The following is a 12,609-nucleotide window of genomic DNA, read 5'->3' on the forward strand; positions in this document are numbered from 1 at the left end:
ACTTGTTAAAAAGCGCCTGGCATCGTGACAGGATTCTCTCACACTCATGGGGCCATTTAATCCTCAGGACAAGTCACTAAAGAAGGTGTTATTAAAACTAAGAAGACATGTCACTGGGCCTGCCAAAGATGTCAACAAAGTGACATTTTCTAGAGCCTGTGTGTCTCAAGTCGGAATGTTGAGGCCTGCTTGTCTTCGACGTGCACACCCTGTGCTTCCGGGTAGAACCAGGTGCTCTGGAAGGATTGCAGAGGCAACGGATGCTCCGTTCCAGTGCTGGCAACAGTACACCCAGGGCCTCATGTCACATCTGTACCGTGGCCTGCCAAAGCATCAACCAGAAAATAGCTCAGGGAGTTGCCTGCCACAATATAAACTCTTATTAGTCTACCTGTCTGTCCATCCATCCAAACATCATCCATCCATCCATCCATCCATCCATCCAAACATCATCCATCCATCCATCCATTCAAACATCATCCATCCATCCATCTATCCAAACATCATCCATTCATCCATCCATCCATCCATCCATCCATTCAAACANAACATCATCCATTCATCCATCCATCCATCCATCCATCCATTCAAACATCATCCATCCATCCATCTATCCAAACATCATCCATTCATCCATCCATCTATCCAAACACCATCCATCCATCCATCCATCCTTCCAAACATCATCCATCCATCCAAACATCATCCATCCAAACATCATCCATCCATCCACCCACCACCCATAAGTGTGTACTTCTCTTTTTTAAAACCATATTATTCAAAATAATAGATGGTTACTAGAAACCAGTTTTGACTGATGCCCTCTGAAGCCTGCACCATATACTATTTTCTTGGGTTCTTCTCCACAGGAAGTGCAGTGGATGGTAGAAACTGATCTTTAATTGTGGGGTATTGTTCTGTTTCCCTGCCTGACTTGCCTTTTGTCTCCTTGGATGTCCAAGCCTACAGCTGTCCCCTTGACACCTGAAAGAGTGACCCTGGTAGTGTGCTCACGATGACTGGTAGTGTGCTCATGATGACTGGTAGTGTGCTCACAATGATTCTGGTAGTGTGCTCATGATGACCCTGGTAGTGTGTTCACGATGGCTGTGGTAGTGTGTTCACGATAACCCTGGTAGTGTGCTCACGATGACCCTGGTAGTGTGTTCACAATGGCTGTGGTAGTGTGTTCACGATAACCCTGGTAGTGTGCTCACGATGACCCTGGTAGTGTGTTCACAATGGCTGTGGTAGTGTGCTCACGATAACCCTGGTAGTGTGCTCACGATGACCCTGGTAGTGTGTTCACGATGGCTCTGGTAGTGTGCTCACGATGACCCTGGTAGTGTGCTCACGATGACACTAGTGTGCTCACGACTCTGGTAGTGCACTTACGATGCTTCCTCTCACTGGGAAGCATTTCAAGTTTTCCTGGCATATGAGATCCAGGGAACTGTCTCCTAGGGCATAAAACACTAAATGTTACAATTAACATTTAGGAAAATTAATTCTCATGATTAAAGAAAAACTAATACAGCAATTGGAATTTATGTATTTCCATGTTTGTCATTTTTTTCCTTTATCTACCTACTTTGTACTTAGATTGACCTAAAAATAAAGGAACATTCTAAACCCTACCAAGCCAATACTGTCACAGGTTTTTCCATTTCTGTGTGAGTGTGTGTGTGTATACATATAGATGTATTTTTTTTTTAAATCGAGGGCCATGTTGTGCTTCTGAGTCCAGCCCCACTTGGTGGCACTTTGGTTTCCCTTTAGATATTATCCCATATTCTTCTTTGCCACTGACATTGGCTTATTCCATATGAATGCCTGATAGATTAAATACATATGCATTTAAAATATTGTTTTGATTTGTTTGCAAGTTGTTTCTCTTAAAGGGTCTATCTGGGGAGATGTGTAATTTCTCATATACTGTGCTTACAGGAAGAATTTTAAATCGTTTCTCCAAAGACATCGGACATATGGATGACTTGCTCCCCCTGACGTTTCTTGACTTCATCCAGGTATGTAAAATCATGTCGTGTTTTCAAACGCAGAACTGAAGGCCCTGGTTCTTCTTTTCCAGGGCCTTTCCGTGAGGGGAGGAGGGTGGCAGTGGGGCTGTGGGGCCGGGAGGTGTGTAATGTTCCCTTAGAAAAGGCCGTGTTTGTAGAAGAAAGGCGCGGTTGTGATTCGGAGGCTAGCTAAACGTGAGTAATGTGTGTGTAGGTGTGGCTGTGCATGCGTGTCAGGGTTGGTTCATGGCAGCCACATGCTGGTAGGTGGCTCTCCGTCTGCCTCCCAGGTATCTGGCGTGGATTTGACTTACTGTGAACACATTTCATAATATAGAAACAATCACCTCTCACGGAAAGATAACCCAGATTAACTAAATTATGCATTGTATTGCTACAAAGGGCAAATATTTACTGCACCGGTTTTTTTTTTTTCTGCTTTTTTTTTTTTTTTTTGTGGAGGAGGTGGGGTAAAACCAGGTGTGGTTTCTTACAAAGAAGAGATTAGCAATAATAAGGTGCAAATAATACTTTGTTAGCAAGGACAATAGGAGAGCGGTTATTGCAGATTCAAAGCCTTAAATGCAGGCATGGTTAAGCCAATAATAGGAGGACAGGATCAAAGTCTTCTCAGAAAAGGTCCTTTATGTTTTCCTAGGCAACTTTTCCACATTGATTACTCTGTCTTAAGGTGTCTTTAAAGAAAAAGAAAGAATCCCACAGAAATGCCTCCTCCGACATGTTTTGTCTGTGAACTTGAGGCCCAGAGGAATCATGTTGGGTCACCTCATCTCTCATCTCCTCATTCAGTGTTGTTGCTCCTTGTGGTTTTATCTGTTTTGTTTTGATTTCTTCTGTCATTTAATTCTGTCTACTTTTCAGTGACTCAGGCAGGGGATCTTTTTGTTTTCCCCTGAGCGTTTATTTTGGAGAAGAGACACATCCATCAAAGGCTCTGCATACACTCAAATCCCAGCTGCTTATGGCTCCTTGCCTCGAGACCGGACCCTTTTCAGTCTCCTAACTGCTAGTTCACAGCTGTTCCTTCCGGAAGCCAAGCTGTAGGCAGGAAGTGGCAGCAGGGTCTTCAGTTTCCAGTCTTGCTGGGCCCTTCCCCTTTCTTCTGAGCCAGTCACTCAAGTCCAAGCTTAGGTTCGCTTCTGGAACCACTGATCTAAAGAACTGAATGATTGTCTAATGTGGAAAATTAGCTCTGCCCCACCCCCCACCAAAAAGAATCAAGAGTGGGCTACAGTGGTTGCTGGCATCCCTGTCAGTCACCCAGAAAGGGAGCCCAGGCTCTCTGATTGCGAGCTGCGTGGCCCATAGGTGAAGACCCTCCCTTCCCACTCCCCTGGGGCTCATGGGTGAAGTCTCTGCACCACAGATCAACGCACCAGACTTTTTTGCTTCTGTGAACTTGTTTTTAAAATGAGTCTTCCTGGATTTAGCTATGTTCTCTATCCCCTAAAAGCAACTAGAGAGTTGTCTCCCTTATTCAGTAGGATACAGATAACTTTAAACACATGTTTTGACAGAGATTATTAATTCCTTCTAGAAGCATTTGCAGAGGGTTCTGTCTCTCCACGATCACGAGCTAGGCCAAGGTTGAGTTTTCAGAGCTGACTGGCCCACCGTGTGTTTAGCAGGGTGAGCCTTCCTAATTAGAATCCCTCGTGTGGTTCTGCATCGCCTGTGGAGGGATACAACTGATTCTCGGTGTCAGTAGAAAACGTTCTCAGCATTGCGAGGAGAGAAAATTCTAGTCTTGTTGTACTTCAGTTGGACCAGCTGTTCCAGGGTCTTTACCTATTACCCACACACACAATCTTGGGACACTAATTAACCATTGTTAATTACTTTTGGTGCCCATTAGTCCATTTCTAGAATCTACCAGAAGAAGGTGAGTCTTGATGCTGGTGTCCCTGCAAAAGGAGTTTCACATAAAGGATAACTCGGCCATGGATCAGGATCCAGCTCTGTTACACACACACACACACACACACACACACACACACACACACACACACGTGCTTGCAGGTGTCTCTCCTGAGCCTTCCATAATCCTTTCAGGAAGGAATATTTTCTCCTTTTAAGAATAGTGTTAGCTCCATATAAAAGCCCTGATCCTCTGCCATTGTTCTCGCCCCTTTGAGAGACAGTTCCCGACACTCATTGTTTAAATGGCTGTCAGGAGGAATCAAATAAAACTTGGTAAATGGACAGCAGCCTTCCCTGGGAGGCTGATGATGGACTGGGCTGCTCGTGAAGAGCTGCTGTGATCATTTGGAAATATTTGGTGCCTGTTGCTGTATGATCGAGGGAAGATTTTTATGAAAGACACACACACACACACACACACACAATGAATTTAACCTACCCTCAAAGAAAGGCCAACAAAAATCTAAATGTAAATTGATTTTTTTTTTTCTTTTTAAGCCAGATAGGACTCTGCCAGTAGGAAAACTGCCCAGTGGTGTTCTGGGACTCTTAATGGAATCATGTAAACTTAAAATAAACACTATTATGGTAAGCACATAGAATGAAAACTAATTTTCCAAATCAAATACATTATATTCAATTCATTTTCCCCAATCAACCAAATGTTTAAAACCTGTTAGTTATAACAGCAATCTCCTAGAAATTAATTAGAAGCCTATTAGCTCTGCTAGCTGAGGCGGATGGCAGGGGGGTTGCCCCTTACATTCCTAAGCAGTCTCCAGAATTGAACTGCAGCAAGGTCAAAATGACAGTCAGCCTCCCTCACCCTCAGGCTGGCCTCGGGCTGGAGCTTCTAGGGTGCTGGTGGCTATTTGGGGGGTGCTTTTCACAACATTGTGTCTACTCTGCCTCAACCCTTTAACACCCGTTTAAACATTTGGACTAAGAATGTAGCTCTCCTGACCTTGCATTCCTGAGACCCTGGGTTCCATTCCTTGCACCACTAAAACAAACAAAAAAAGAACAATAACAATAGCAAAGAAATTTGAGAATTAGCCACCAGCTAAACCATTCAGTCAGGAGACCATTGCCTTTCAATAGCAGCACCTGCTCCCTTCTGTAGACTCTGAGGTGTGTGCAGTTTCCTGGGTCCCCTGAACTTTTTTTTTTTTTAACCTTCTCTCAAAATTGACCTTAGTAGCAAACTTCCTGTCTGCCTTTGTTCTTAATGTCATTACTGAACCCTGCTGCTGACTTCAGGAGGCTGCAAGCCTTGATGTCTCTCATCAGATCCTGGAAGTCATTACCGCTCCTCCTATGCACCGGGAGTTTCCCAGGATGCTCCTGTGCTCAGCTTGGCTGAAGCAGTTGAGTTCAGATGGAGCTGGAGATGAGGCAGTGGCCCCAGAGTGAAAACCCCAGTCCACAGGAGAAGTGATAGAAAGCCAAGCAAGGTTCAGATAAAGACTGCTTGGCTCCTAGTTTTTCCTTACAAAAGATAGGCATACAGACATGCTTTACTGGGCATAAGATCCATCGCTACAAGTAAATAACGTAATGACAGCCATTCCTGTGAACTGCTTGATCCCGAGCCATCAGCTTCCTGAAAGATGATGACAGTTGAGTTGGTTTTGTAAGCCAGTTCAGGACTTAAGTTTCCCCCTGCGTGTGATGCTGAGGAATGGAAGGGGTGGGGCCTGAGGACAGGACCCTCCATCTGTGGCAGGGGCCTAGAGTCCGTGTGCTCTGAGGAACTCAGTCAGAAGTCTGGGCAGAGATCTGTCATGCCACCGCAGGGATGTGCAGGAAAGTCTGTTTAAAATGTGAACAAAGTTCCTGGCCATATTGAAGTCTAATTTTGTCCTTCAGGCTTCAAGGAAAGATTGGTATTTCTGTGGACACGGACCGGGTTTGTTTTAAAGTGTTAGCTGTTGGTATTTTATAGTGATGGCACACGGCAATGTCACACCCGTTTTCTCAAAGCTCACGCATCTTTGTGAGATGTTTGACTGGAGGAGGGCTGAGAAGAGACGTCTGGAAGACCAGTCTCTTGGTGCATACACGCGTGTAGTGACTAGACAGAAAATAGACACAGGAGGACAGCTCTGTTCCTTTTAACTGACAAGCTGTTGCAAGGCATAGAACAGAGCCGAAGGGCATTTTGAATAAGGTATAAATACAAGATTAGAAATAATAATGTGAAATACAAAGCTATATCAGAGTTGCTGATGGCTGGCAGCTTACCTCTGGCTTAGGAAGTATTGTTCAAAAGTATTTTACTTTTTCAGGAGATTGTGACCCCTTTGAGTATAAACAGGATTTCTAAAGCCAACTCCTCTATCAAGACAAAATAGTTTTCTGCAGGTTAAAACTAGGTGGTATTGAAGAAATAGAAAAATTAAAATATCAATGCCATCTGACCATCTATCCCTCAGATGAGAAACTGAGCAGAGACAACAGTCTCCGAGCAGGAATTTGACCTTCAGAAGATGAATGTATTGGTAAACTAGCTGAGTGTGTGTGTCTGTGTGTTTGTGTGTGTGTGCATGCACACACACGTGTGTGCGCCCATGTGTATGCGTGTGTATGTATGTGTGCCTGTGCGTGCGTGTGCATGTATGCCTATGTGTATGCATGTGTGCGCCTGTGTGTGTGCCTATGTGTGTGTATGCGTGTGTGTATGCATGTGTGTATGCCTATGTGTGTGCCTATGTGTGTGTATGCGTGTGTGTATGCCTGTGTGTGTGCCTATGTGTGTGTATGCATGTGTGTATGCATGTGTGTGCCTATGTGTGTGTGTATGCGTGTGTGTGTGTGTGTGTATGCGAGCGCACAGACGGACAGAGAAGGTCACTAACCCACAGGTTTAACTCTGATTCCTTATGATCGGCACATTTCAGTAGCATTACTTTAGTTTGTTTTATTTCTTAATACAGATTTTATCTTACTGTGTGTTTGTTCTCTTGAGTGTCACATGTGGAAGGCAGAGGCGAGCCTGTGGGAGTTAGTTCTCTCCTTACACCACGTGGTTCCTGGGGACCAGTTCGGGTCATCATGCTTGGTGGCAAGTTCCCTTTGAGTCCTCTCACCAGCAGCCCATCGTCCCACGTTTTCATAAAGCAGCTATCAGATTATTAATAGATGCCATGTCTTAAAATTTTAGTAGCATTTTAATTAAATAGTTAGAACTCACTGTTTTTAGTAATAAGTTTAATTAAATACATTTGTCACAATTGATGGGAGGGTGTTGTGTGACTGTTCTTGTAACTAGGTATTTTTGCAAAATACCTTGGCTTTTTCCCAAAAGGAGAACTTTTTTTTTAAATTTAAACCTGTCCCTTGGGGTTGCACTGTTTCCTGTTCCTGTAGGCTGCCCCTCCCAGCCCCCTAACCTAACCCTGACTTTCAGAGAGAGACTGGGGATGGGGGCAGAGCATGCATGTTCTTCACTGATCCGCAGTGGCTGTTTCTCTGTAGGCTGTCCTCCCAGCCCCTTAACCTAACCCTGACTTTCAGAGAGAGACTGGGAATGGGGGCAGAGTACATGCGTGTGCCCATAAACACCCTCAAGGATCAGTTAATTGTCTATATATGACCTTTCCACAAAACTGGTGCTTGGTGAACGGTATGCAGAATAATGCTTGTGGCAGGACCCGGAAGATGGCTCAGCTGGTAGAGCAAAGCCAGGCTTGTAATCGCAGGAGTTGGGAGGTGTTAACGAGGAGGCTCCTTGGGGCTGAATGGTCAGTTAGCTTAGCCCAGCCCAATCAGTGCACCTTAGGTTCATGAGAAACCCTTTCTTGAAATAAGGCAGAAAAGAAAAATGCCCAGCATTAACCTTTCACCCTCACATGCAGGCATACGTGCATACATACATGCATACATACGTGCATACATGTTCACACAGACTATGCACACAAATGCTTGTGCTTGACTATGCTGACCTCTCCTTAAATAAGGTTCTACACTGTAGCCAGGTTTGTCTATTTTCCTAAAGAATTTACAATTGAGCCTGTATAACGTTATCCCATCATAGTTTGTGAAGTGCAGCCTAGTCAATAATTGAAGGGACTGTAAGGACGTGTCCTGTGTACATCTCTCTCCTTCTGTCCTACATCTGCTTACCTGAAGAAGTCTTAGCAGGTAAGAGTCCTCTCCCCACCTCCCCCCGACCCCATCCTCACCCCGATTCACTCATGCGCTCCTCAGGACCGTCAGCACCTCCAGGATGACCAGCAGGCCGTGCTGCGGTGAAAAAATCCTCTGATGTGTGTTGGTCTCTTAGCCCATTTCCATGGCGTGTCCACAGCGCTGGGGCATCCCTGTGCGCAGAGGAACCTGGTTATTTCCTAAGAGACTGTATGTGGTTTTAAATTAAAACTTCAAGGTTTTGTTATTTCTGAGTTGACCTTGATTCTTTGGCCATAGCATCTGGGATCCTTCTGTAACCTACCTGGAGGAGTTGGACAAAGCTTTGTGGTCATCCCCGAACCCCAGAAGTGGAGAAGACACACACGGCAGGAAGCCCAGGGCATGGGTGTTTGCAGTGAAACTATGGGATGGAAAACAGCACAGGGTATTAAGATAAGACAGCGGAAGCAACAACGGCGATGGGCAGAGGGGCCAGGTCTTGGAGAGACTTGCGTCTCAAGTACAAGACCTTAACCGTGTAGTGGTGGGTAGGACAGGGAGAGGAGAGCCCTCAAAGGATAGGATTGTGCCAGCCCAGACCGGCTGGAGAGGTCCCTGGGCATACTTGTCACACGAGCATCTACATAAGAATGCCATGGGTAAACAAATGCTGCCCCCCACCACTAGGAAGTCTGCACTGCAGGACACTTTATCCCTCAGGTACGTGGCAATCACAAGACTTTTTCTTTTTTGAAATAAGGTTTTCAGGTATCCCAGGATGGCCTTGAACTCCCTGTGTAGCCAAAGATGACCTTTTGCTTCTGATCCCCTTGCCTTGGGAGACAAGTGTGTGCTGGCGTACACCCATTCCATGGTCCTGGGAGTTGAACCTAGGGCTCTGCAGACAAGACAGCCACATCCTGACCCCAAGGTCAACCCTGAGGCCACCAAACAGCAGTCTTGTTTAGTCATACCGTAGTGGCTGGATAAGCTGGGGCTGTTCTCAGTTCTAGGTGATGTAGACAGACTGCCTAAAGGCTGATCATGCCTTCCTACCAGTGCACGGTCTTCCTTCCTGTGGCCACAGAGCCCCGAAGACCACTTCAGACAGTGTGCTTGGTTCTTCAGGAAAAGCTTCGGGGTTAAATGGTGTGAGGGTCAAGTGTACTACTGTGTGACTCTGTAGGTGACAGGGTGGCTGGCTCTTAGATAAAAGCATAAGATTCGGGTGTCATGTATGGTGGAGTGGGGGAGCCGAGAAACCGCCTTTTCTAACTCACATACTGAGGTCTACCGCTTACCGCCTCTGTCCTCGCAGAGCTACACACTCACAAATGATAAAAGAAAAGGCCTACTTCCTAAGGATTGCCGGAAAGATAAATTGCTATCATTTTAATGTAATTTTCTTCCTTTAGTTTAGTTGTGTTTTAATGGTAAGGTTTCAATCTATCGTCCAGGCTGGCTCTGAACTCCCGGGCTCAGATGACCCTTCTGTCTCAGGTTCTCAGGTAGATAGAGTCTCAGACAGCTCTTTCCCGTCATGTCTGGCTGAACCCTCCTCCCCGCCCCAGGTCTGGAGATATAACCCAACTGCTGTACACTGAGCTACATGTCAATGGCATGTCAACAGAATTTGTCAAGTGATAAGGGATATGCTTCTTAAAATCCAACATTACTCCTAAGTGAGAGAAGTCCTTTGATAAATGGTAATCATCTTATTTTCCATGTGTTCTGACACATACCAAACCCATAAATACTGCCACGTGGGCTTGTATCCCAGCTGCTGGGTTTGTTGGTCCTGATGATTCTAAGGACTATTTTTTATTCAGCACCACACCACCAATTGTTTTCAGAATAGACCACTGAGCAGTAAATATTTCATATTAACCTAATTTCCATACTATTTCCGAAGCTTCCGTGGACCTCGGGAGCATCTGGTAAAGGGCCTCACTCGTCTGCAGTTCTGGCAGCTAACATCCTCGCTTCCAGGCCTCTTCCTGCTAACAAAACAATTGAAAATGAAGTTACGAGGCAGGAATAGCACTTGGCATTTTAGTGGGGTTCTGGGGGGTGGGAGGATTTTTCTGAGTGCGCAAACTTGCATGCAGCTGTCTTCTGCAAAATGCTGTCAACTGATTTAGGAGAACCGCATTGCAAAACCTTTCTTCCCCACCTCACACCCTTCATCCAAAATAAATAAATAAATAAGGCCAGCAGCTTGACTGAGCTTAAATAACTGACTTTTCATAGCCTTTCACGGCACACAAAGGGCTAATCCCGAGGCTACTTGAGCCACCAATGCAGGCAGTAGTGGGGACCACCACTGAACGTGTCATTCCCTCCTCCCTGCACACAAAACACATTGACTGCCGCTTTATGAAGTGAAAATGCCAAGCCAAAGGAGGAGCGAAGGAGGCATCCTTCGGTCGCTTCTTCCTGGGGGGGCGGGGGCGGGGCGAGAGAAAGCTCTGCATCTGGATATGGGGAACAAAGCCAGCCTAAGACTCGGGGATAATAGGTTGGGTCACTGGCTTTTATAGAAGCACAAGGGTGGAACTGCCCGGACTTGTCTCGGTCCCACTGACCCTTGCATGGCTTTGTGTGGAGATGTCAGGGAAAGTGTGTAGAAAGCACAGGGAACAATGACTTTGTCATTGGGAGATTTCTACGGTTTGTTCACCCCTGCCCCCCACTCCCACCTTCAAATCCCCCTCGGACAAAGGACGGTGTTAGTTAGGTTGCTTTGCCCTCGTTTTCAAAGATCTCTGTCTTTAAAAGTAAGCTCACCCATGTTAACCAAATCACAGTGTTTTTCATGCTTGCAGAAATCAACAAAAGAGTTCTTAGTCAGTGCGTTTGCAAGGAAGGAATTGTCCGTGACGATGCCAGCCTCAGAGATAATGCTGGTGCCAGCTGCCCGGTTGAAGTGGTCCCCTGGTTGTGGACAGACAAGTTGACTGTAGAGGGCACTGGAAATATTGACCAACACTTGACCCATGCGTGACAGGCCTCACAGAGCCCCATGCCTGCTATTCCTAGACCTTCCTTTCCTTAGTGAAAGAGGAGAGGGTTGGGTTTTGCCGCTCAGATGGTTAGCACACTTGGTAGTGTGACCACAGCCCCTAGGGATCCTCCCAGGCTTGCAGGCTGGCAACCGATGCTTCAACCTATCCCAGCATGTGCTGCGGTGGTAATGGTTGTAGTTTAGTAAAGAGGCAGCTAAGACCTAAAGAACAACAGAACTGAAGAGTCTCATTTTTATCAAGCCTGGCGGTATTCTCAGAACACAGAACTTTGCACCATAGCATTGCTGGATGGCGTGCGTGGTCACACAGTAGCGGTCATTCCCTGTGTCCTCTCCCCTTGAGGCCTTATCCCCTCAGCCAACCTAGACAGTCTGGAGTGTGGAGGGGAAAATGACTACATATTGTTTGAGACTTCTAGAGTCTCCGCATGTTGCTGGTCTTGATTGTATTCATATTTGTCTGTTTTTTTTTCTGGTGAATTCTCACAGTGAGATGAATAAGAAAAAGTTGGCTGGTTGTTGTAGGAAGGTGCTTGTTGGTTCCCAGTTGCTCAGCCCTGAAATAACCACTCAGAAACTGTATTAATTAAATCACTGCTTGGTCCATTAGTTCTAGCTTCTTATTGGCTAACTCCTATATATTAATTTAACCCATTTCTATTAATCTGTGTATTGCCATGTGGCTTCTCTCTAACTCCTCCTTATTTTTCCCAGCGTTCAGTTTCGTTTTTCCCCACCTACCTCTATTCCCTGCGCAGGCCCAAGATGGTTTCTTTATTCATTAATGGTAATCACAGCATACAGAGAGGAATCCCACGTCAGCTAGTGAGCTTGCTTCTGTTTTATTAAAATCGTACTTTCTATTTTATAATCACTTGTTGATTGCATGTGTGTCCGTGCTCAAGCGTGTTGGTCAGAGGACTCATGGGAGTCAGTTCTCCCTTCGACTGCACTTATCCCAGAGGTTAAACTCTGGCTGTCAGGTTGGCGCGTGCGCACCTCACCGTGTCGTTAGCTGTCTCCTGACCCCAGTACTTTTACATATGATGTGTCTTTTTGATTTGACCTGGAACATGGTTCTTCATCATCAGAAGTAGCGTCTTGGAACTTCTCCTGCTTCAGAATTTCACAACTTGCTTGTCTTCCCCAGTCCTCTCTCTGGATTCCGATGCGTGTTCTCTGGAAGTCTGAATTCAGTCTTGAAGCAGTTGGTACAGCTTCTGCCTCCTGGTGCAGGATCCAGACTCTGAGAGACTTATCATCCAGGGCTCAGGAGCTGTGTCTGTCCTGAGGTACACGTTGATTTTTAATCTTTGCACTGGATCCCCCTCCCCACTCTGGATGCACCCCAAATATAGCATTCTTGACCCTGTGACTATGCATTTCTAGCACGTGCCCACACATACAAGGGAATGGGGTTACGTTCTTTCATGGATACCACAGTGGCTGGGTGACTATTTGTTTTAGAAAGACTGTGTCGGTTTGAGCCATCTC

The 12,609-nt window shown here is 45.8% G+C and overlaps 1 protein-coding gene across 4 annotated transcripts in view; it reads left to right on the forward strand.

Moving 5' to 3' along the window:
- Abcc4 (ATP binding cassette subfamily C member 4 (PEL blood group)) overlaps positions 1–12,609 on the forward strand; it is a 205,409-nt gene that overhangs the window by 135,104 nt on the left and 57,696 nt on the right. For 2 of the 4 annotated variants that reach the window (XM_050150376.1, XM_050150377.1), the window contains exon 20: positions 1,948–2,027. In XM_050150376.1, coding sequence (XP_050006333.1) covers positions 1,948–2,027 — 80 coding nt within the window. Of the gene's footprint in view, positions 1–1,947; positions 2,028–8,168; positions 8,229–12,265; positions 12,408–12,609 lie in introns of those variants that run through there. The other 2 variants (XM_050150378.1, XM_050150379.1) reach the window with 2 other exon arrangements.

Source organism: Alexandromys fortis, unplaced genomic scaffold (assembly GCF_014885135.2).
Source record: "Alexandromys fortis isolate MF-2015 unplaced genomic scaffold, M_Fortis_MF-2015_v1.1 scaffold_66, whole genome shotgun sequence".
In the NCBI taxonomy this organism is placed as follows: domain Eukaryota; kingdom Metazoa; phylum Chordata; class Mammalia; order Rodentia; family Cricetidae; genus Alexandromys; species Alexandromys fortis.